A 25,934-nucleotide genomic window follows, 5' to 3' on the forward strand; every position below is an offset into this window, starting at 1 on the left:
GACTCAATGTTGAATGGGTCATGCTACTATGTAGCCTTCTTTTTTAAGACATGTATGGAGGTGGATGCGATCACTTATTTATTTATTTAAAGTGGCCAAAATATAAATAAAGAAAAGACAGTAATACAATTGAGCTATTTTTTACATGTTATATGTCTTTATATCATAGTTAAAGTGTGAATAAATGCTGCTTTTGTGTCTTAAAGAATTGATTTGGTGATTCTTAATGATCCCATATACTTTGCTTTGCTTTGTACTTTGTGCTTTTGCGTTGTTGTTCTGCAGCCTTTGCGACTGTATTGTCTAACTTGTAACTATGTGTAACTATGCCTTTCCTGTATCTGCATTCTCACCCTCTTGCTACTGTCACAATTAAATTTCCTGAATATGGCATGAATAAAGTTATCCAATCCAATCCAAAACGATAAAAAAGTAATCCTTGAGTAATTAGTAAAATATAATAAATCTAAGAGCAAGACACAGACATGACATCAACTGACAGAATAAAGATTGTAAAGGCAATACAGACGCTCCCCTACTTACGAACGAGTTAGGTTCTGAGCGATTGTTCATAAGTTGAATTTGATCGTAAGTTGCTCAGGGCTATATTTTGTATTATAATTTATGTTTAAGGCCTATATAAGTATATTGAAGCCTATATAAGTATATTGAAGGTTTATATAAGTGCATTTGTATGTTTAAGGCTTGTATAAGTAACACACATTGGTTTGTACTGAAAAAAACATTTAATAAAATGGAGAGAATACATACAGTACTATATACATGAGAGAGAGAGAGAGAGAGAGAGAGAGAGAGAGAGATTTACTAGAAACTGGCCGAAAGAAGCTATCTAATGACGATTGCAGTTTTCTTTTTTTCATCATAAATGATGCGGTAGCACTGTATGGCATCATTCAATTGATTTGCAAACTTTGTGCAATGTTCAATATTTGGGTCCTGCTGCTCGATCTTTATGTTTATAAATGGTACTGACGGTCGAACAATTCAAGTTGTATTCGCGTGCAACGCTCACCACTTTATCATGCGCATCAAGCTTCGTTATTATTGCCACTCATTTCAAATGAAATGGCTTGCCTCTTTCTTGCACCTCCCTCAATAGAAGCCTTTCGCTTTTCACCAAACATATTGAATAATGGATGCACGAGATATTTAATGATACAAATGAAAAAGGTTCTTTGCGCACTGGAGATACGTTCACGCACTTCCGCACTGCAACGAAGTGGGCAGAAGAAGGTAGATGCTGGGTGAGCTGAGCCCTCACAGCGCCAGGCGTCGGTATTAGCGGCGGAAAGAAGCACTACTCGGAAAAAGGCACTGCAACGAAGTGGGCAGAAGAAGGTAGATGCTGGGTGAGCTGAGCCCTCACAGCGCCAGGCGTCGGTATTAGCGGCGGAAAGAAGCACTACTCGGAAAAAGGCGCGCAATACAAAATCGAATTTACGAACATTTTTCGACATAAACGCAATTTGCAGACATGTTCGTATGTACCGTTGTTCGTAACTCGAATGTTCGTAAGTAGGGGAGCGTCTGTACAACAATTGTCAGTCCATCCCCATGTTCTTAATGTTTTCATTTTGTCATTATCTCCATCCTATTGAACCACAACTCTATGTGTATTTGTAAGTGCGGTGCTGAGAACGATCATTAAAATTCTTGTTCCAGAGTAATTATGTGTAGCATGGAAAAGCAGAGAACACCTTGTTTGGAGTCACTCTGCACTTCGGTTACTTCTCTGCTATAAGAAGCTCATAGAAAGTAACAGTGCAGTTCAAAGTACTGCAGCAAATCTTTCTTTGTACAGCTGGTACTTATTTCATGGACAAAGCTACACCCAAGGGTTTCTGATCTTCTCCAGCGTTTCTTTTGCATTAGGAGAAAAGCTGAGGAAGCGTTGTTGATAAGTTAGGTGTTGGGTATTGGCAGTTTTGGAGGAAAGTAGCAATGACCTCAAAGCTCAAAGTAAACATTGCCCTACGTTTGAACTACATAACTAGAGCCCTACAATTTCCCCCACACAATCTCCCTACCATGTCATATTCCTGCTAACACCCCCACAAGTCCACTTTGCTCAATGTGCTTCTTGAAGCCAGGCCTTCTCATAAATCAGGGAGGAAAAGCAACTTTGACAATGGCTTACATCTGTAGCAGCTCAGGAAGCTCATATTTGAGTGTGGCAATAACACTATCATTAAATTCAAACTGCAACGACATAAGGGCCTTTGATGGGTTCTTTTCAAAACATAGTTTGTCACCAAAAAGTTGTGTAACGTGTCTGTTTTGTAATGGCAAACATTGTTGCTTACAAGGTTTCAACAAGTATTTACTTTTACACAATTTTGCACACCCAAAATGATGTCAAATAACAGTAAGCACACATCTGCCAAACCAATTTCATTGGAGCATAATAAAATCTCCAAAATTCTTGGGAAAATGTGCAAGGGTCTAATTAAACCAAGGCGGAAAATTTGGTCAAAATTCCAAAAGGTTAGTTTGGCTCAAACACAACACCGCTCCACCAAAATAATACCAAGCGATTGTTGCTTATTTATCTTTAGCGGGAACAGGGGAAAGGTGCAGGAAATTATGACCAGTCAGTGTTATCACAGAATGTCCAGTCTTCTGTTAGGTGCCTATCCCAGCCAACTTTGGGCATCAGGTGAAGGACACCCTAATCGGTAGCCAGACAATCAATCGCAGGGCACAAGGAGACAGACGCTCACACTCAAACATAGGTGCAATTTCAAGTTCAAGTAGTCTACAATCCACCTTTTTGTGATTTAGGAGGAAACCAGAGTGTCCAGATGGGGCAGCCCGGCGGCTTGAGTGGTTAGCACGTCGGCCTGACAGCTCCGGGGTCCTTGGTTCGAATCCAGGTCGGTCCACCTGTGTGGAGTTTGCATGTTCTCCCCGGGCCTGCTTGGGTTTTCTCCAGGTACTCCAGTTTCCTCCCACATTCCAAAAACATGCATGGTAGGCTGGTTGGACACTCTAAATATCGGTATGAGTGTGGCTGTGAACGGTCTCCTTGTGCCCTGTGATCGGCTGGCCACCAGTTCAGGGTGTTCCCCGCATCATGTCAGCTGGATAGGCTACGTCCCCTGTGTTTTTTCCACAATCACATGATTCCCGCAAGGTGAAACCATCATTCAGTGGGAATCGATCCCACGCTGTAAAGGGTCTCTAATTTAGCATAAATGAAATTCAGCTGTCTCAGTAGGCTTTTCCTGACTTTTTTCTATTCCTAACAGAGGACTGAAGATTTTGTGCTAATGCTGACTGGTATTTGAAACTGCTTTTAGTTTCCTGCTCCTGCCAGCCTTTTTATAAACCAAGTTTCTTCTATTTAGACACATTTTTCATTGCTCCAAAACTACCTCCACCCAACTCACAACTTAGCAGGATCCCATCTTCCGCCACTTGGCTATCACCTTTTCTCCTGATGCAAAAGTAAAGCTAGAGAAGATCGACACAAAATAAAGACCATGAATACATACCATAAATGCATAATACGCACTACCATACATCTAATTGTGTATTTATTATTATCATTTTTCTCATTATATTATTTTAATATTCATTCATTCATTCATTTTCCGAACCGGTTATCCTCACAAGGGTTGCGGGGGGTATTGGAGCCTATCCCAGCTAACTCTGGGCAGCAGGTGAAGGGAAACACCATCAATCGGTAACCAGCCAATCGCAAGGCACAAGGAGAGCGAGAGATTACCTGGTTGATCACTTTCAACAGTAAACTCTCTCTCTCTCATGATTATACGCAGTTTATTGCTAATTTTGATATTAGATATTTAGATAGTAATGCTCTTACATTTTCAATGCAATTACAAACTCACTCTCTCTCTCATGATTATAATTTTGAGAGCGAGAGATTACCTGGTTGATCTCTTTCAACAGTAAACTCTTTCTCTTTCTCTCTCTGTCTCTCTCTCTCTCTCTCTCTCTCTCTCTCTCTCTCTCTCTCTGTCTCTCTCTGTCTCTCTCTGTCTCTCTCTGTCTCTCTCTCTCTCTCTGTCTCTCTCTGTCTCTCTCTGTCTCTCTCTGTCTCTCTCTGTCTCTCTCTGTCTCTCTCTGTCTCTCTCTGTCTCTCTCTGTCTCTCTCTGTCTCTGTCTCTCTCTCTCTCTCTCTCTCTCTCTCTCTAAACCTCCCTCCCTCCCTCCCTCCCTCTCTCTCTCTCTCTGTCTCTCTCTTTCTCTGTCTCTTGTCTTTCTCTCTTTCTCATGATTATAATTTTGAGAGCGAGCGAAACCGGCGCCGAAACGTCCATTCGCCGAAACGTCCGTTCGACGAAACGTCCGTTTGACGGAACGTCCGTTTGACGGAACGTCTGTTCGACGGAACGTCTGTTCGACGGAATGTCAGTTCGACGGAACGACCAAACCTACCACTCTGGGCACCAGGTGAAGGTAAACACCATCAATCGGTAACCAGCCAATCGCAAGGCACAAGGAGAGCGAGAGATTACCTGGTTGATCACTTTCAACAGTAAACTCTCTCTCTCTCATGATTATACGCAGTTTATTGCTAATTTTGATATTAGATATTTAGATAGTAATGCTCTTACATTGTCAATGCAATTACAAACTCACTCTCTCTCTCATGATTATAATTTTGAGAGCGAGAGATTACCTGGTTGATCGCTTTCAACAGTAAACTCTTTCTCTTTCTCTCTCTGTCTCTCTCTCTCTGTCTGTCTCTCTCTCTGTCTCTCTCTGTCTCTCTCTGCTCTGTCTCTCTGTCTCTCTCTGTCTCTCTCTGTCTCTCTCTGTCTCTCTCTGTCTCTCTCTCTCTCTCTCTCTCTCTCTCTCTCCCTCCCTCCCTCCCTCCCTCCCTCCCTCCCTCCCTCCCTCCCTCCCTCCCTCCCTCCCTAACTCCCTCCCTCCCCCTCTCTCTCTCTCTCTCTCTCTCTGTCTCTCTCTTTCTCTGTCTCTTGTCTCTCTCTCTTTCTCATGATTATAATTTTGAGAGCGAGCGAACCCGGCGCCGAAACGTCCATTCGCCGAAACGTCCGTTCGACGAAACGTCCGTTCGACGGAACGTCCGTTCGACGGAACGTCCGTTCGACGGAACGTCTGTTCGACGGAACGTCAGTTCGACGGAACGACCAAACCTACCACTCTGGGCACCAGGTGAAGGTAAACACCATCAATCGGTAACCAGCCAATCGCAAGGCACAAGGAGATGGACAACCATTCACGCTCACACTCATATATAAGGGCAATTTAGAGTGTTCAACCAGCCTAACCTCCATCTCTTTGGAATGTGGGAGGAAACCAGAGTACCCGGAGAAAACCCACATAATCATGCAAACATGCAAACTCCACACTGGTATCGAACCATCGAGCCCAAAACTGTGAGGCCAACGTGCTAACCACTCGGTCACTGGGCTGCTATTTTAATATTTTCTTTTGAATTATTTTCCTATTTTGGAGCACCCTAAAACCACCAGCAGGGCCACTGTATATACGATGCTGAAACCTACAAATACAGACGCTCCCCTACTTACAAACATTCGACTTACGAACCACGGTACATACGAACATGTCTGCAAATTGCGTTTATGTCGAAAAATGTTTGTAAGTCCGATTTTGTATTTCGCGCCTTTTTCCGAGTAGTGCTTTTTTCCGCCGCTAATGCCGACGCCTGGCGCTGTGACAGCTCAGCTCACCCATAATCCACCTTCCTCTGCCCAGTTCGTTGCAATGCGGAAGTGCGTGAACGTATCTCCAGTGCGCAAAGAACCTTTTTCATTTGTATCATTAAATATCTCGTGCAACCATTATTGAATATGGTTGGTGAAAAGCAAAAGGCTTCTATTGAGGGAGGTGCAAGGAAGAGGCAAGGCATTTCATTTGAAATGAGTGGCAATAATAACGAAGCTTGATGCGCGTCAGAAAGTGGTGAGCATTGCACGTGAATACAACTTGAATCGTTCGACCGTCAGTACCATTTATAAACATAAAGATCGAGCAGCAGGACCCAAATATTGAACGTTGCACAAAGTTTGCAAATCAATTGAATGATGCCATAAAGTGCTACCGCATCATTTATGATGAAAAAAAGAAAACTGCAATCGTCATTAGATAGCTTCTTTCGGCCAGTTTTTAGTAAATCTCTCTCTCTCTCTCTCTCTCTCTCTCTCTCTTTCTAACGTATGTATACAGTACTGTATGTATTCTCTCCATTTTATTAAATGTTTTTTCAGTACAAACCAGTGTGTGTTACTTATACAAGCCTTAAACATACAAATGCACTTAAATAAACCTTCAATATACTTATATAGGCCTTAAACATAAATTATAATACAAAATATAGCACTGAGCAACTTACGAACAAATTCAACTTATGAACAATCGCTCGGAACCTAACTCGTTCGTAAGTAGGGGAGCGTCTGTAAATGTTTTCTCCTGTTTAGCCCCAAAATGTGCATAACACATTTATCACTTCACTTGTCATTTATTCCCTCTTTCATTCATTTTTCCTACCGCTTATCCTTGCAAGGGTCGCGGGGATTGCTAGAGCCTATCCCGGCAAACTATGGGCACCAGGCAGGGGACACCCTGAATCGGTGCTCAGCCAATCGCAGGGCACAAGGAGACGGACAACCATTCACGCTCACACTCATACCTAGGGGCAAAATAGAGTATTCAAGCATCCTACCATGCTTGTTTTTGGTGTGTGGAAGGAAACCAGAATACCCCGAGAAAATGTACTCAGACACGGGGATAACATGTAAACTCCATATGAATTGGTCGGACTATCAGGGAATGAACCCTCGATTTGAGAACAGTGAGGTGAACATGCTAACCACTCTTTTACCGCGCCGCCCCTTCCACTTGTCATGAAAATGAATATGCATTATATAATATGACGGAAAAAAAGAGATGACAATTCTGTATCACAAAGTGCTTTGGAATGCTTACCATATTTTTTATGCAAACTGATTTCATGTTTTATGCCCACATTTCAGTCATATTTTGTACACACTGGTGCTTTAAACATTGCATATTTATTACAAAAAGATTTGGGTAATATCCATGGCCAGCTGTACTGTACATGTGATTTAAAGTCTTTCTGTGATGGTCAGTTCAATTTGTTGAGAACTCTATACTATTTAGGTTCAGTAAAATCAGATTTTTATCATGGATAGTTAATTCAAACAAAACCCAGTTTTTCATCAATATGCTAAAACACATAAAAAGTCAAATGGAACGTAATACCTCTTCCGGTGAAACTATTTTAACTGAGAATGATTAGATTTTTCCCAACATGTCTTTCTTCTTTGGTATTTTGTTGTATATTGACTTTGTTTATTCATTTCTGTCCCAATGCATTGGCTTCATCCACTGCTGGCCCAAGAACTGATACATCAACACAAAAGAATGAAAGAAATTCACTGGGAAAACCCAATCGTTTAATCTTGAGCATGAGTCAATTACCAGGGCGGCATTGCTGAACATGTGCCAGTTTTGTTTCTATTCACCCTGACATGTTTATTTCCTTGCCAAACCAATTTATACAATGATATAACTTTTGTTGCCCAATGCAATTCTTTCATTAACTCATACATACAACAGTCAGCTCAAAGTTTGTGTTACTGCTGTAACAGTGCTTATATCCGTTTGTGCAATTCACACCAACAGCACCAGTATAGTCATGTTTGCGTGCCTTCCCGCCGAGTTCATCTTGGTAATATTCATGTCATTGCAGAAAAATGTTTTGGATGGTGGTTGTCATTTCCTTTGGTGACAAATTTTGAAATCATCCCCCAGTAATGGAACTTTCCCATTTGTTATTGATTAGAGGGGGGTTCATTGACTTCCACATTCTTTCGTGTTTGGGTAGTAAGTAGTCAAATGTAGTAAAAACAAATGCCTTTACATAAATCACATAATATGCCAGCAGAGGTAAAATGACAGGGAGTGCCACAATATCGTAGAATACATTTTGTCTTGCATCTTAATGTTTTCATGCTTTAAACGTCAGAACCACAGGGATTGCATACATAGGAAACAGGATATTACAATGGAAAAACATATTTTTATTGGTTGTAATTCACCATCTACTAACAGAGTAACAAATAACTAGTTGTTTTGATGTTTAATACTAAAATGAGATCTTATTCAGTACAACGCAGAGATCGTGGATGGGAGAGAGAGAGAGAGAGAGAAAGAGAAAGAGAGAGAAAGACTCGTAACATAACATTAGCTTTAAATTTAACTGAAATGAACTTAGATTCCTATACACACACTTAAAAAACGTTTAATCTTACGTTACACTAAATTTAAACCTGCTTGTGCAATAACCAAGGAAAAGAGGTGAACTTCCTGCTTCTCCAGACATATTTGCGAGCCAGCTCAGTCACGTGTACAGTACTCATGTTTTTCGATTATTTCGTGCTTAATATCGATTGTCATGATACGCCTTTTCTTCGCACTACCCTTCATTGCCCCGGCTTGCTTTGGACCCATTGTGTTTCCCTTAATTCTGCACTGACTAACGCAAAAAAAAACACAGAAAAAATGCAATGCTCCGCCCAGTGCTCGTAAAGATCTTTGCACGAGGGAGATGCGGTGAGAAAGGGTGCTCGGATGATTCGCTGAAAGACGTTTTGCCGACGGACGTTTGACAGAGGGACAGTTCGCCGAATGGACGTTCCAACGAACGGTCAATCGGCCGGACGGCCGAACGGAGCTTCCGCGGAGCGGAAGTTTCACCGGTGCGCTCGCCCCGCCCCCGGATCGTGTGTGTACAAGTTTTTCAACCTCGGCCCGCGGGCCATTTACGGCCGTTACAGATAACATTCATTTAGGAATAACAAGGACATGTACTGCCTGCCCCCCGCAATAATAAGGGCATGTACTGCCCCCCGCTGGGCATATTTCTAAATACAAGTACAGACGCTCCCCTACTTACGAACGCAATTGGTTCCGAGCGATTGTTCATAAGTTGAATTTGTTTGTAAGTTGATTCAGTGCTATATTTTGTATTATAATTTATGTTTAAGGCCGATATAAGTATATTGAAGGTTTATATAAGTGCATTTGTATGTTTAAGGCTTGTATAAGTAACACGCATTGGTTTGTACTGAAAAAAAACATTTAATAAAATGGAGAGAATATGTACAGTACTGTAGAGAGAGAGAGAGATTTATGTATTAGAAACTGGCCAAAAGAAGCGACCTAATGACGATTGCACAGTTTTCTTCTTTTTTTCATCATAAATGATGCGGTAGCACTGTATGGCATCATTCAATTGATTTGCAAACTTTGTGCAACGTTCAATATTTGGGTCCTGCTGCTCGATCTTTCTGTTTATAAATGGTACTGACGGTCGAACGATTCAATGCCCGTGAAACGCTCACCACTCTCACGCGCATCAAGCTTCGTTATTATTGCCACTCGTTTCAAATGAAATGGCTTGCCTCTTCCTTGCAACTCCCTCAATAGAAGCCTTTAGCTTTTTACCAACCATATTCAATATTGGATGCATGAGATATTTAATGATACAAATGAAAAAGGTTCTTTGCACACTGGAGATACATTCACGCACTTCCGCATTGCAACGAAGAAGAAGGTAGATGCTGGGTGAGCTGAGCTCTCACAGCGCCAAGCGTCGGTATTAGCGGCGGAAAGAAGTACTACTCCGAAAAAGGCGCGAAATACAAAATTGGACTTGCGAACATTTTTGGACTTAAACGCAATTTGCAGACATGTTCGTATGTACCGTTGTTCGTAAGTTGAATGTTCGTAAGTAGGGGAGCGTCTGTACACGGCATATAATGACAGCACTCATGTTAATTTCATCCTAAAACAGCATTTAATGATCAAATACAAATACTGGAGCTCTTTGGACATTAGAACCTAGCCCAGGGAAGTGAATTCCTCGGTAAAATGTCGCGATGACGTCGCGATAAGGCAAAAAAACATATATATATATATATATATATATATATATATATATATATATATATATATATATATATATATATATATATATATATATATATATATATATATATATATACGACCATTCGCCAAACGGCTCAAAATGTGTTTAATGATTAAATACAAATACTAGTATTTGTATATGCAATACTAGTATTGTATTTTATACTAGTATTTTATTTAAAAGAAGACAAAGGAAATTCACATATTCTTCGTGTATACAGACTAGATGTCCGATGCGCGTTGTGAGACAACGGAGCTTGACGTCGTCGCTTGTCGGCCATTTTAAGAACAGAGCCATTCGCCAAACGGCTCAGAATGCTCTCAAATTCGGTCAAATCCAGCCGAAAACAGCGTTTAATGATTAAATACAAATACTAGTATTTGTATTTAATCATTAAACGCATTTTGAGCCGTTTGGCGAATGTTCGTATATAGACGTTTTTTCGGATACGCTCGGGGAAAAAACCCGCCGATGTATGTGGTGCTCACACTTAGAAAAAAATATGGTGCTCAGGATTCCAGCGGGGCATGTGTCACCCCTGTCCGCCCACAGAGCACTGTGCTCGGTGAAAAACCCCCTCCAATGTGTGTGGGGCTCAAATTTGAAAAATTTCTGGAGCTCCAGAAATTCAGCGGGGCGTCGTCCAACCCAGTCCGCTCAGGGTGCACTATTCTCGGATAGGCTTGGGGGAACCCCCGCCGATTTTTAAAGTGCTCAAACTCGGGAAATATATGGAGCTCGATAATGAAACTCAGCATGTGTCATTAAAATCCGCCCACGAAGCACTGTTCCCGGGGAGAAACCCCTCCGATGACTGTAGGGATATGATTTACATACTCGGCGTTCCGGATTAATAATCCTAACGGGTTTTATATGGCCCGCGGGCCGAGGTTGCAAAACTTGTACACACACGATCCGGGGGCGGGGCGAGCGCGCCGGCGAAACCTCCGCTCGGCGGAAGCTCCGTTCTGCCGATAAACCTTTCGGTGGAACGTCCATTCGGCGACCTGTCCCTCTGTCAAACGTCCGTCGGCGAAACGTCTTTCAGCGAATCATCCGGCCACGGCGAGAAAGACAGTGCACTGAAATCATGAGCAGCCTCTCGCGTCTCGGCCACCTGGCCGGTTCGTATGCTCGTATCTCAAAATTTGTCTCGTATCTCAAGGCAAATATTTGCCTGGAATTTTACCTGCACCTCAAATTCCTCGTATGTTTATGTTGGAGCACTCGTATGTCAAGGTATTTCTGTAATCTGAAATACTTTTTGGTCACTAAAATATTGAGAACAGCAACATTAACTGTCTTCTGTCTCATGTAACTGTGAATGAAATATGTCCGAATAAATGTGATATTTCAAAGATTCCTTATTATTCATGTGATGTGTGTCCCACAACATGCACAAAATCCTGTTACCTCCACCATTTTATCATAGTAGAAGAAGAAAGCAGTGAATCATGGATGCACCAGACCTTTCACTATCAGTTTCCCAAAAGAAAGGGTTGAGTAAATTTATATCCTGGCTTCTATTCTTATGAAATAGATCGCCTTGAGTAAATGTGTCACTCTTCTTGATGCTCTTTTAATATGCCCAGACTAAGATAATAATTCAATTTCTTTACTTATTTCTGTAAGTTTCTGCTCTTCATCTTTAGTAGCAACTAGCTGAACAACTAGCTTCTCCTCCTGAGAAAAAGCTAATGCAGTCATACCTCTTCTTATGAGTGCCTCTAGGTACGAAATTTTCAGGTTATAAGACCTTTTGAGATGCAAATGAGTGCCACAAAATACGAAAAAAGATCCAAGTTATGAAAACGTCAATACATTTCCTATATCCTTTATTTTATTTTGAAATTTGCGCGAATGCACTGCTTCTTGCTTGGCAATTTCACCACACTCCACTGGGCTCTCATTGGTTGTCTCACAACAACCCTCCATGTTTCTTTGACCGCCGTTGTGTGCTTAAACTTATGCTTGGAAGAAGCTGTGTCCGAGTGCCTTCGACAGACTTGCAGTCAACAACAATTCTTCACGTGTCAAGAACTTCCTATGTTTATTTCAAGGCCGTTCGTAGTTGTGGGCTTGAACTTTTGCTTGGAAGAAGCTGTGGCCGCCGAGTGCCTTCGAAGAACTTGCAGTCGAGCCTCAACCTGAACCATATCCTACGGTGGGCGAAATTGTCTCGTGGGGGCAGGCGATAGGGCGACGAGTTGGTTGAGGTGCACCAAAACAAACTCTCAATGGAGCAGGAGTTAATGCAACCCTCGGCAATACACGAGGAATTCAACGAGAAGGCGACTGAGGAGAAAGCAACCACCATTCCAACAAAAACCGGGGCAGAAATTTTACGAGCTCTCCGACTTTGTGGAAAAAACATACTAAAAAGTGTTCACAAGTGATGCGATTGCCCACCTTGACGACGTTTGTCTTGTGCATTTTAGAAACATTATTACAAGTCGTCAAAGGCAATTGTCTTTGGATCAATTTTTTTTATAAAAAAAAATTCCGTCAACAAGCGCTGCCGAAGGTAAACTTAAATTCAAACAGGTAAGAAGCAGGGATGGTAAATAAAATGGTTGAAAAATTAGATGCCAAAGAAATCATAAAATGTTAATGAAAAAGACTAAATGTTCAATGTAATATTGTTCTGAATTCTTAATTTTATGTTTATTAGATGTGTTCATGTGATCGTGTGCTCTCTGCCTCAGTTACCTAATGTTAACTTCCTGATATTTGTGCACATGCGCTTCAAGACAAATAGATTTTGCATGCTTATTCATTCTAAAGGCTTATTAAATAATTTTACGATCATTTTCTCTCTCTCTTGTGTGTTGTCACACCTTTCCTACGAAATTGGGACTCATTGACCAATTTTTAAGGGTTTAGTAGATAGTTTTGTGAGGACCGTGGAACGAATTACAGAATTTACATATAAAGTAATGCACTACTTACAAAAAAGTTCTGGAACCAATTAATTTCGTAAGTAGAGGTACGACTGCATTTGTACACCTAGCATGGATATTTGCAAGTGTTATTGTGATTATGCCAAATATTGTAAATCATCATAACAATGATCTGAAAAATAATCCAAATAAGCCTTTGATTGTTTATTGCCCATTGTTGCTAAATATGCATAGAAGTGGTATCTTTTCAGGACATTTAAAACCAAAATGTCCTCCAATTCTGAAATGAAAGATACCATTATTTTACAGGTTAACATGGTTTGATAATCTTTCTGATTTTAAACACTCAATCATGAAATCACTTAAATGATCTAGTGACAAATCTAAAGTTCTAAAAATAAAATGTACCAGGATGCCTAAGGACATTGGTCTCACTATATTGTTTGACCTTGGAGCTTGATGTTGTTGCCAAAGTAAAACCCAAGTTCAATAAAATTTCATGGGATAAACTTTGCTGCTGGGGCTTCCATTACAGTTGCGAGCAAATAATCCTGGACCTGAGTTCATGATAAAGATTGTGTAAGCATTCTTCATTGTCAATGTGCTCATCTTCCCAGCAGACCGTGTGTCCTCGTGAAATAGGCAAAATGCAAAGCGTGAGGGTTTAGGTTTTAGGTCATTTCCCAGTGGGATCGGCCGGCTCCTGCAGAGGGCTTGTGATAAGAGTGGATATTGGAAGCTATGTAAACCTTATTAAACTGTCCGTCCCCTGTGCGCATCAGGGTAATCCTGAACACCTGGGCGAGTTAGCTAAAATAGCTGGATTAGGGATTCCGTAAAGGCGGACCTGACCATGCATCATCTTGAATCCATTTCCATGCTTTCTATAGACTGCAGCAATTACTGGAACTATTAAAAAGGAACAATTCAATTCAAGCTCAAATTAGCAACACAGGTCCCCATTTGATTTGTCAATTCTTTAAAGCACCCCTGTTGTCATGAAATTCTTATTTGAATGTGTGTAATTTAGTTTACTCATGAAATTGTGGTCTTTGGTCCAGTCTTTAAAAAAACTAAACACGTACATGTTAATTAGGGGTGCATTGAACTAAGAATGCAGTGTAAACTCAAGTAATTGTAGTACCTTCTCCTACAGGCAACATTTGCACTACATTAGATTTTGGAAATAGGAGCATCTGTTGGGATTAATCAATTTCATTTTTTTATTGGTTGGGTTTGCTACTTGTTTGAGATTCATAAAAAATGTTGGTCAAGTTTGACTCTCTTCTTTTGGTCAATTGATTCTCATTGTTTCTCAGTGAGGTCATTGACGCTGTAGCAGTACCTTCGCGTAACTTTGGCGCAGGCAGCGTGGAATCGGTTCCTACTCTGAGGCGGTGTGATTGTGAGTGTGAATGGTTCACTGTCTCTGTGTCCCGACAACTGACTGGCGACCAGTTCGGGTGTAGTCCGCCTTTAGGCCGAGGTCAGCTGGAGTAGGCTCCACGGATGAGCTGTGTTGGAAATGAATGACTAATTGTACAACAATCGGACATAGGCCCTGTCGTCATTATCACAACACAAAAAGCCTACTTGTCATCACACGCAGAAACTGTGCGTGACGAAATTGATGGTGCTTCTCCATAAGCTACGTTTAGTCGGCAAAAGACCTAAATAAGTGTAAGTTACGGACTTGTAATTTGGCATTCTGCTGTTGTGGATACAGGTCGCTTACCTCTCGCTTACCTCTCACTGTCTTCCACTTACCTTACTTCAGTCAGCTAGTAGGAGGCAGATCACCACCCAAACATCTATTCATATTACCGCAGAAGGGAATGTGTGTTATGTTACCGCGAGTTTAGATTTCTGATGGATGTGGGGAAAAAACTGTCCTTAAGCCTATTTGTCTGTGCTTTGTGGGACCTATAGCGTCTGCCAGAGGGCAGCAGCTGGAACAGATTGTGACCAGGGAGGTAAGGGTCCCCTATGATGTTCTTGGCTCTGCTGAGGTAACGAAGGCTGGGAATGTCTTCCAGTGAGGGCAGAGAGCAGCCAACAATCCTCTGGGCAGTGTTAATCACTTTCTGCATGACCTTTTTGTCTGCCGCCGTGCTTCCAGCGTACCACACTGTGATGCCGTACGCCAGGATGCTCTCTACAGTGGTTCTATAGAAGGTTATCAGAAGCTTGGTGCCCAAGTTGTTCTTCCTAAGTACCCTGAGGAAATGGAGTCGTTTCTGAGCCTTCTTCACCACTGCCGTGATGTTTGTAGACCGTTGAGAGCTTATCCGTGACGTGGACCCCCAGGAATTTAAAGGACTGGACCCTGTCTACACATACTCCATTTATGAGGAGTGGGGCCAGATCTGTGCCGTGTTTGCGAAAGTCCAGGATTATTTCTTTAGTTTTCGTGGTGTTCAGTGTGAGATTGTTCACCGAGCACCACGAAGACAAATTGTTGACCTCATCTCTGTAAGCCGACTCATCCCCTCCTGAGATGAGTCCGACCACAGTGGTGTCGTCAGCGAATTTGATGATGGCGTTAGACTGGTGGGTGGGTGTACAGTCGTATGTGTACAGGGAGTACAGAAGAGGACTCAGTACACAGCCTTGAGGGGAGCCAGTGCTTAGTGTAATGGAGGAAGAGAGGTGGGGACCAAGTCTAACAGTCTGTGGTCGGTTGGTCAAGAAGTTCTTTATCCAGCAGCAGATTGAAGAGGATAGTCCAAGGTGGGAGAGTTTGTCAGTCAGAATGTCCGGTTTTATGGTGTTGAAGGCTGAGCTATAGTCAATGAAGAGCATCCTCACGTAGTTCCCAGGGTGTTCCAGGTGGCTCAGTGCTGTATGAAGAGCAATGGCAATAGCATCATCAGTGGACCTGTTTGCTCTATAAGCAAACTGGTGAGGGTCAATTGAGGGAGAGATTGTATTCCTGATATGGCGGGCTACCAACTTTTCAAAGCACTTCATGATCACAGGCGTGAGGGCAACAGGCCTATAATCATTCATGCTGCCAATGGTTGGCTTTTTGGGGACAGGGATGATGGTGGCAGATTTCAGACAAGATGGAATGATGGATTGTTGCAGGGAACAATTGAAAATGTTTGTGAAGACTCCAGCCAGCTGGTCAGCACAGGCTTTGAGCACCTTCCCAGGTACTCCGTCTGGGCCAGCAGCCTTCCTGGTGTTCACAGACCGCATTACCAGTCTCACTTCCTGTTCCCGGAACGTCAGTGTATTGCTGCAGGGTGGTGGTGGGGGTGTTGAGACTGGGTCTGATTTGTCAGTCTCAAAGCGGGAAAATAAACTGTTCAATTTCTCCGCTAGTGAGGCATCTGCATTAACAGACATATTATTGTTATTGTAGTTGGTAATATGTCGTATTCCTTGCCACATCTTCTTTGGGTTATTTTCTGTGAAGTGCTCCTCAATTTTTTTGGTATATGCTGCCTTGGCCTTTTTAATGCCTCTTTTCAGCTCAGCTCTGGCAGCTCTATATTTTATCTTGTCCCCTGATCTAAAGGCGGAGTTACGACATTTGATGAGTGCCTGTGTCTCATTGGTCATCCAGGGTTTTTGGTTAGGAAAAACCCGTATTCGTTTATCTATAGTGACGTTGTCAATGCAGTTTTTTATGTAAGAAAGTACAGAGTCCGTGTAGTCCTGGAGGTTGTCGTGTACAAAAAGTTCCCAGTTGGTGTGGGAAAAACAGTCCTGCAGCTGAGAGAGTGCGTCGTCGGGCCAAGTTTTTATTATCTTTATTTGTGGCGTTGTTTGCCTCCGGAGTGGAGTGTAAGCGGGGGTGAGAGATAGGCAGAGGTGATCTGATCCAGCTAGGTGAGGGAGGGAAGTGGCTTTATAAGCATGTTTGATGTTAGAATAGACATGGTCAAGAGTTTTGTCTCCTCTAGTATTACAATTTACGTATTGAATAAACTTAGGTAAAACAGTCTTTAAACACGCCTTGTTGAAATCACCAGCGACAATAAAAACGCCATCGGGGTGGTCAAGCTGTTGTTTGTTTACAGCCGTTAGCAGGAGGTTAAGTGCTGTGTTAACGTTAGCATTCGGAGGTATATAGATAGCCGTTACTATGATGACAGTTAGCTCTCTCGGTAGATAATAGGGCCTACACCGTATTGCCAATAACTCTAAATCCGGGGAACAGTGAGTGTCAATGATCCTACTATCACAACACCATTCATTATGTATATACATGCACAGTCCTCCCTTGCTTTTGCCTGTTAATACTTTTGAACGGTCGTTCCGAAAAAGCGTTCGGCTAGCTAGCGATACCGCAGCGTCGGGGATATGCGGGTGTAGCCACGTTTCTGTGATGATAATAATATTACAGTTTCTAACAAAGCTGTTGGTAGCAATACGAAGTTCCAACTCATCCATTTTGTGGGTGATGGATCGGGCGTTGGTCAAAAAGATACTAGGAAGCGGTGCTCGGTGTGGTTGTTGTTTCAGCTTAGCAGCAAGGCCCGCCCGGCATCCACGCTTCTGTTTTCTGTCCCTTCGCCGCCTTCGACGTGCTTTTGGTGGGCTGGCTAGCCACGGAGAGCCCGGAGAGTTTGTTGAGAAATATCCTATGTCGCATATCCTTCGGATAGTGAGTAAATCCTGGCGACTGTAAGATAACGAACGACACCGAACTGGAGAGCATAAAGCCGCAGCGTCAGTGCGCGCCGCCATCTTGCAACGTGAGCTTGGCTTTTTCTCTATGGTTAGGTTTCTTCATGACTTCAGCCTTTCACCACAATCTTTTTGTCACGTCAGAGACTTGGCGTTTTAAAATATATACTTGTTTTGTACTTTTTTATATTTTCATGACTTCTTTTGAACATATACAGCCAAGGAATTCATTAATTTATACATCACAATAGTGTGTCGGCCTCACAGCTCTGGGTTCCTGGGTTCAAATCCAGGTCAGTCCACCTGTGTGGAGTTTGCATGTTCACCCTGGGCCTGTGTGGGTTTCCTCCAGGTACTCTGGTTTCCTCCCACATTCCAGAAACATGCATGATACTCTAAATTCCCCCTAGCTATGCGTGTGAGTGTGCATGGTTGTCTGTCTCCTTGTGCCCTGCGATCGGCTGGCCAACGATTCACGGTGTCCCCCGCCTCTGGCCCGGAGTCAGCTGTGATAGGTTCCAGGACCCACCACCCTCCCCCCGGACCGACCTAATGAGGATAAAGCGGTTCAGAAAATGAATGTATGAATATACATCGCAATGTTTTGAAATTTACTCAATATTACTGTCACTAATATTTTTCAACTAAAGGAATCATTGTAAGCATTTATAACTCAAACTTTTTAAAGAACCATTTCAGTTGTTTTGGCTCGAACATTTAGAATGTTTTTTTTCTAGTAATTAGCTACAAGTTATGATGAGTGTTCCAATGACCAATGAATAATGAGTGACCAGTCCATTTGCTATGAACTACGTCCAGACAAGATAACAGAGAGGATACCCTCCCAGTTACAACGTAATGCATGATGATTATGTGATACCCAAAGAGTAACTCAAGCCTCAGTTTGGGAGAAGAAAATACAAAAAAAAGTATACATTACATGGGCACTAAGCAATGATGAATATTACCCAATTGCTGGATGTTTTTTTCCTTTTATCTATACTGTTCATATACAACAAACTTATTCATCAAGTATCCTCTTCAACCTGAGTTGTATTTATTTAATAAGGGACATCCCATATTAATGAACATGTTCATATTCATGTTAACGAACATATATATTTAAATATGTAAGATTGTACCTTGTGCAGGTTGAAGGTAAACGATGACACATACACACACATGCATGCGCACACACACACGCACACAAAAATAGCACAACGTTGTGATTGCAATTTTGTTCGTCTCACAGCCAGGCTTTAAGATGACTGGCGAAGAGGTTCAGAGATGAGAGGTCACATATTGAGTTCCAGGTATGTGAGGCACGGACAGAAGGTGCTTTGGCTGAATGCACTCTGAACTACACAGTTACCTCTAAAGCCAGCCCTTGTTGGAATTTTTTTGTACAAAATCTTGCAGTGGAGTAGAAGCTTTGTGATTGTTACGATCGGGGATAGAGGACACCAAAGCAGGCAATGGCAGCAGGTCTGGATATCGAATCTTTTATTAGAGTCGTCCAAGAGAAGGGCAAGGCACAGAAGGGGGTAGCGTTGGTGAGTAGTTAGTCGTGGAAGGAACCGTGAAGTCCGTCGTGAAGTCCAGAGTGTGGGGTACAGAGGGCGAGAGCGAAGTCGTTGTCCGTGGTTCGTGGTCCGTGGTCGTGGGGCTGAGCGTGGTCGGGATTCCTGGGAGCAAAAAGAAGAGGTCGTAGATCAATAAATGCAGGCGAGGAGAAAATACGAGAGGGTACCTAACAGTTAACTGATAAGACGATCCAGCAGCCTGGTCATGTTCTTCTTGGCTTTATATATTTCCCACTGGCTGATGACTCACACCTGGAAACGTTTGAGTGATTAGGGGCTAGGCCTGTGATTGGGTGGCAGGCACAAACAGCCACCAATCTGGTCCGGGTCCAGACAGTACCCCCTCCTCTACGCAGGCCATTTGGCCCACAACGAAGAGCCCCCGGGTGGTCCCGGTGAAAGTCCCGGATGAGGGACGGGCAGAGCATGTGGCGGGCAGGAACCCAGCTGTACTCCTCAGGCCACACCCCTCACAGTCTACCAGATAGTGCAGGCCGCGGCCCCGGCGGCAAAGGTCCAGAAGCCGTTCCACAAGGAATGCCGGGCCCCCATCGATCATCAGCAGCGGGGGCGGTGGAGGGGTAGGGGGGACAGCAGGCTCGTCTCGACTGGCTTGATTTGGGAAACGTGGAAGGTGGGGTGGATGCGGAGGGGCGGTGGGAGCTTGAGGCGCATGGGTTTATTACCCGTTCGATCTCGTAGGGGCCGATGAAGCGGGGGGACAGCTTCCGGAACTCGGTCCTTAGGGGGAGATCTCGGGTAGACAGCCATACCTTTTGACCGACAACGTAGGCTAGTGTGAGGGCACGACGGCGGTTGGCCTGCCTTTGGGCACAGGTAGAAGCGTGCTGAAGTGCAGCCCGGGCCTTTTCCCAGATACGGCCACATCTGGTCAGGTGTGCCTGGACCAGGGAAGGAAACAAGGGGGGTTGATAGCCTAGGGACACTCGAAAGGGGACAGGTTGGAGGAGGAGCGCTTGGTGCGCTCACACTGACCGTTAGTCCGCGGATGATAACCCGAGGAGAGGCTTGCTGTAATATTAAGGGCTGAACAGAAGGCAGACCAGACGTGAGGTGAATTGTGGACCCCGGTCAGAGACGATGTCGGCCCATTCTAGCAATTTTGGAACGCATTGGGGTCAGAACATAAAGGTCCTTATGCGTACCTTGTCTTGGGTCCGGCTCCGAATCTTGGGCACTCAGTACCTCGGCCTCCAGCCCAGTCCTCATACCAGCCACAATGCAGGAGGGAGGTAGGATGGTTGGGGGCTCCTCCTCCGAGTTCGTGGGATGGAAAACGCGGGATAACGCATCAGGCTTCCCGTTCCTGGAACCTGGAACATAATTTAACGTGAAATTAAACCTACTAAAAAACATGGTCCGCCTGGCCTGCCGAGGGTTCAGCCTCCGGGCCGACTTGAGGTATTCAAGGTTCTTGTGGTCCGTAAGAACCGTGAAAGGCTGACTAGCCCCTTCCAGGTGGTGCCGCCATTCCTCCAGGGCCATCTTCACCGCGAGCAGTTCTGGTCCAGTTCTGGTAGTGGCGTTCCACTGTAGACAGCCTATGGTAAAAGAAGGCGCAGGGGTGCAACTTCCCATCCACCTGTTTGCGCTAAGAGAGGACAGCGCCAACCCCCACCTCCGAGACGTCAACCTCCACCTGGAACTGCAATTCAGGGTCTGGGTGGGCGAGGACGGGAGCAGAGTTTCGTAGATGTGAGTGCTGTGAGGGGGGCGGGGACACAGCTATAGTTCCTTATAAAACTCCTATAAAAGTTTGCAAACCACAATTATCTGGTTTTAATTTTATGTTTTCTAGAAAGAAGCAAACCGCAGTCTCAGTAGAATGATGTTTTCTAAAGCCAAATTGCAGCATATTCAGGGTGTACGGACTGTTGTTAATGTGACCCACAATTTCCTCTGCTACTATCTTTTCCAAGAACTTTGAAACGGCTAGAAGGATGCTTAAAGGTCTGTTGTTGTTGGTTATTGCGGGGTTCCCTGATTTAAGGACTCTATCTCTCTGTAGTGGCTAAATGTGTAACATACAGATAAGGATGATAATCTGGTTTCCTGAATTTAAGCCTTGTGGTAGATAGTGTTGATATGAAATGGTGTTCGCAGGCCAGGCTTTTTCAGATGTGTAAACAGACAGAAAATGTGTTATGGACCGATAAACTGGTGGGAAACCCTTTATACCTTCCTTCCTAAAAGAATATTTGTGGCAAAAAACTTGATTTTGTAGGAAATTGATCATTTAAAATTGTAAAATGGCAGAGATTCATAGGAATGACTGTGATCCTTCACCACTTTGCGGCTTCAGTAAATCGCATTTTTTTATCTTAAAAAAACTTCATAAAACTGTCTAAATCCACACTGAAACTCTCAAGCGAAGACAAGAGATTAAAAATGGTCTTCTTTGGCGCTGAAATGGGTGGTACTCAGGACAGAAGAAGCAAAATTTCACCGGAGAAGAAGAACGAGGAGCCGATAATACAAACACTGTCCTGGCTTTTCGTCGGATTACATTACATTCATTTAGCATCACACACGGTGTGCATTGTATGGATTTTGAATCCGCGTTGAAAATGCCTCTTAAACGTCCTGCGTTATATAATGCATCATAAATGAATCTACCGTGCGTTACATCAAGAAGGAAGGAAGAAACGAACATTCGGTAACCATGAGGAATAAAATCATCGTTAAGATGGAGAATACCCCATCGGGAGAAGATGAGTCCTCTGCATGCCAACATTATTAGAACCAAAGCCAAGATCTTTTATGATAGCTTAGCTCCTAATGAAGACAGTGAAGATGAACCTCAGTCTCGTTCCAGACGGGAAGGCAGTGAAATGCTACGTCGAGGAAGTTCCCTCACATGATTATAGAGAACAAGTTTTTAACACGGATGAGACTGGCTTTTTTGGATCCCTTCATGGACATTCTTATTCAAAGATGAACTGAACGTGCGGATCATAATCATGTGTGGGAATGTTGCTGGCTTGATGGTAAAGACAGCCTTAATCTACAAGTTCGACCGTCCGCATGCTTTGAAAAACAAGAACAAAGACTGCCTGTCTACTGGATGAGCAACAGGAACGTTTCTGTTTCATCCTGAATGCGAAGCTGTACCTCATTGAAAGGGGGCTGGCCTTCAAGGTCTGGACTATGCAGGAGGATTTGGACTAAAACTCCCATTAATCCAGGGGTGGGCAAGCTATTCCACAAAGGGCCGCAGTGGGTGCGGGTTTTCATACCAACCCATAAAAGGACATCTTTTCGCCAATCTCGTCTCCTAAAAGTGCAACCAATGGATTGCAGTCAGTTGCTTCTTTTTCTGTAGAAATCTCAAGTGTCTGTGCTGGATCGGTTGGAACAAAAACCTGTACCCACAGCGGCCCTCGAGGACCGGTTTTAAAGATCATAGAAATGTGAAAATCCCCGCTGAAACTTGGAAGTGTAAGCCACTCTTGCTACTAGGACTCAGCACTGAAGAATTATTATATATATTTTTTTGAAGGTCATAAAAATGTGTAATCCACGCTGAAACCCGTAAGCGAAACCCACTCTTGCTACTAGGACTCAGCACTGAAAAAAAAGGTACCGTATTTTCACGATTATTCGGCGCATCGTATTTTACGCCGCAGTGTCAGTAACAAGTGCTATTTCTGTATTTTAGACACACAAAGCACGCACCATTTCATTAGACGCATATATATTATATATGGATGAACATTGAAACGCAATAGCGCTGACTACCGGAAGCAGCTTATTTCCGGGTTCCGGTGCGCAGTGACTGCTGGGAAATATAGTTCTTGCGCGCTACACCCACACGCTAAAAACAAGCTTTAAAAAGGCAACGGAAGCAAAACTGAGTTCGGTAGTGCTTTATTTGGACATTTTACAACTTACTCAAGTCATCATCACCTTCAAATCCCTCAAACTCCTCATCTTCTGTGTCCGAATTAAACAATTGCCCAAACGAGCCTTCCAAAAAGCCGGGTCCCCTCTCTTCGTTCTCAGAGTCACCGTCATTTCCATGTGGCTCCTTAGAAATTATTTTCATGACCTGGTTTTTAACCGTTGCTGTGAGATGAGCACGCATGGAGTCGCAAATCAAAACAGACGGCGAGCCGTGAAAAAATCCATCTGGTCACTTGACATACACGTCACGTAGCCAGTCTCTCATTTTCTCCTCATCCATCCAGCCCTTTGGATTCGCCTTCACGATGACGTCGGCTGGAAACTTTTCTTTAGGCAGAGTCTTTCGCTTGAAGATCACCATTGGTGGTAGCTTCTGCCCATTAGCATGGCAAGCGAGAATGACAGTAAAAGCCGACTTCTCGTGCCCCGTTGTTCGTATCGCCACCGTGCTGGTCCCCTTCCTCTCGACAGTGTGGTTCATCGGGATGTCGAAAGTCAGCGGCACCTCGTCCATGTTGGTTATGTGGTTTGGCTGTATAAGTTTGTCGGCAATCAGCTTGGAGCAGTAGGTGCGGAAAACGGCTAGCTTGTCAATGTAGTCCGCCGGAAGTTGCTGTGCCACGGTTGTCCTCACTCTGATCGCCAGATGGTGCCGTTTCATAAAACGAAAGCACCACGACGGTCCTCCTTCGAAATGTTCAATTTTCAATTCTTCCGCGAGCGCTTTTGCCTTCAGTCAAATGGTGACTGTGGAGACGTTTCTCCCAGCTGCTCTTAGATCAAGAATCCAGCGCTCAATAATAATAATAATCGGACATAGGCCCTGTCGTCATTATCAACAACACAAAAAGCCTACTTGTCATCACACGCAGAAACTGCGTGTGACGAAATTGGTGGTGCTTCTCCATAAGCTGCGTTTACTCGGCAAAAGACCTAAATAAGTGCAAGTGACGGACTTGTAATTTGGCATTCTGCTGTTGTGGATACAGGTCACTTACCTCTCGCTTACCTCTCACTGTCTTTCACTTACCTTACTTCAGTCAGCTAGTAGGAGGCAGATCACCACCCAAACATCTTTTCATATTACCGCAGAAGGGAATGTGTGTTATGTTACCGCAAGTTTAGATTTCTGATGGATGTGGGGAAAAAACTGTCCTTAAGCCTATTTGTCCGTGCTTTGTGGGACCTATAGCGTCTGCCAGCAAGTTGATCTTCCAAGTCGGGCCACCTTGCCTTGTTCCCACGGACACTCAGCTTCCTCTTGTTAACTTGACAAAGCTCCTTCTCCTGCTTTCTCCATTTACGAACCATGGATTCATTGATGTTGAATTTCCTCGCCGCTGCTCTGTTACCGTGATCCACTGCATGATCGATGGTTAGAAGCTTGAGCTGTGCTTCGTAAGCGTGCCTCTTTGTGGAAGTATTCATTCTTTGTTTTGCAATTGAGCACATGCATCACTGTGCCCACACTAGCAGTATATATAGGAACCTTGTAGGGGCGTGGCTTTAGCGTCTTCCCCCCCCCCCCCCCCCCCCCCTCCTAAGCCTTGCCCCACCCGCCTTCTCTCTATATAAAGAGCGTCTTCGCAGGTAGTGCTCAGTCAGGCCCCGGAGCTCTCTTGGCGCTCGGCTACGATTGCCGCCGGCGGCGCCGCCACCGCCGCGAGCGCTCCCGCTCGGCGCCACCGCCGCGAGCGCTCCCGCTCGGCGCCGCCGCCGCGAGCGCTCCCGCTCGGCGCCGCCGCCGCGAGCGCTCCCGCCCGGCACTCTCGCTCGGCGGTGGCGAGCGCTCTCGCTCGGCGGCGCCGCCGTGAGCGCTCTCGCTCGGCGCCGCTCACACAGGGTGCTCCGCATTATAAGGCGCCCTGCCTATTTTGGAGAAAATTTTTGACTTTTATGCGCGCCTTATAGTCGTGAAAATACGGTAGTTATAATAGCGGTGACCCTACTTCGTGATTTTTCAATTATCGCGACCATGCCTGGTCTACATTAACCGTGATATTCGAGGGATTACTGTACAATTAATTATTAAGTCTTTTAATGCCATTTTGTTACTATAATACTGCAAACTGTGGCACCAGTGCTGCATGTGGTCCTTTTTATCCTTATGCATTAAATGACTTTGTCACTCGATAGATGTCAAATCCATATAACTGCAAGGGGAGGTCGCCACGATCAAAAGAAGAATTTATTTTTTATTTTTTGTGTGAGAAGTTGTCCAAAAGAAGCACACAAGAAGTTCAAGTTCAAAAAGATTGGTGACCTGTTTGCTGGAGGAAATTGAATTTTAAAGGTTCTAAATTACATTATTCGTATAAGACGTTTTCATAAGATTAATCTTTGTTTCTTTTTTGTCAGAAAAACTAACATTTGAAAGCCGTGCAAGTCGAATCTCATCAATAAATACACTTTGAGACTGTGATTTTTCTTTTTTGGGCAGAATTTATTGAACAACTTTCTTTTCTTTCTAGATGTGGACGAATGTGCAGAGGCACTTGACAATTGCAGCATTGATGCCATTTGCCAGAACACACTGAAATCCTACAAATGTATCTGCAAGTCGGGTTACAAAGGGGATGGGAAACATTGTGAAGGTAAACCTTTCAATTTTTTTAACCCCTCTACACGTACTTTATTAGTGCAACATTCCATAAGTCCCGGTGCTATCGTGGCGATAACTGGTATTGCAAAGAGCCCACACCCGATATAGCCTTCGTCAAAATTAGCCATGAGAGCAAAGTGAGGGAGTGATATGTCGACAGAAGATGAGAAAAGCCCAGTGCTCCTTTAGGACAAAATGAAATGAAGCAGTAAATTTCCTATATACACATGTTGGAGAGAATTAAGACTGTAGCTGAAATGCCAGTCAGATGAACTGGCAAGTAGTCAGGGGGATTTCCA

At 43.8% G+C, this 25,934-nt stretch overlaps 2 protein-coding genes across 5 annotated transcripts in view; one reads left to right on the top strand and one right to left on the bottom strand.

Annotated features, from left to right (window-relative positions):
* The window catches only part of LOC144075441 (signal peptide, CUB and EGF-like domain-containing protein 3), a 171,405-nt gene that overhangs the window by 34,016 nt on the left and 111,455 nt on the right, over positions 1 to 25,934 (top strand). For all 4 annotated transcript variants that reach the window (XM_077602661.1, XM_077602483.1, XM_077602751.1 and 1 more), the window contains exon 2: positions 25,505 to 25,627. In XM_077602661.1, coding sequence (XP_077458787.1) covers positions 25,505 to 25,627 — 123 coding nt within the window. The remainder of the gene's footprint in view (positions 1 to 25,504; positions 25,628 to 25,934) is intronic.
* LOC144074205 (uncharacterized) lies at positions 19,668 to 22,005 on the bottom strand. The gene is made up of 3 exons (XM_077600512.1): positions 20,276 to 22,005; positions 20,106 to 20,156; positions 19,668 to 20,011 (listed from the first exon to the last, which is right to left on the bottom strand). Exons 1-3 carry the CDS (start codon positions 20,706 to 20,708, stop codon positions 19,668 to 19,670), a joined length of 828 nt encoding a protein of 275 aa, XP_077456638.1. The 5' UTR covers positions 20,709 to 22,005.

Source organism: Stigmatopora argus, chromosome 1, assembly GCF_051989625.1.
Source record: "Stigmatopora argus isolate UIUO_Sarg chromosome 1, RoL_Sarg_1.0, whole genome shotgun sequence".
In the NCBI taxonomy this organism is placed as follows: domain Eukaryota; kingdom Metazoa; phylum Chordata; class Actinopteri; order Syngnathiformes; family Syngnathidae; genus Stigmatopora; species Stigmatopora argus.

Excerpts from the sequence above, each read along its gene's own strand:
- LOC144074205 (XM_077600512.1), bottom strand. The coding sequence starts at position 20,708 with ATGGGAAGTTGCACCCCTGCGCCTTCTTTTACCATAGGCTGTCTACAG. Across the intron at positions 20,157-20,275 it reads GGAGCCGGACCCAAGACAAG|CCCTTAATATTACAGCAAGC; the intron begins GTACGCATAAGG and ends CCTTCTGTTCAG. Across the intron at positions 20,012-20,105 it reads TTATCATCCGCGGACTAACG|GCACACCTGACCAGATGTGG; the intron begins GTCAGTGTGAGC and ends TCCCTGGTCCAG.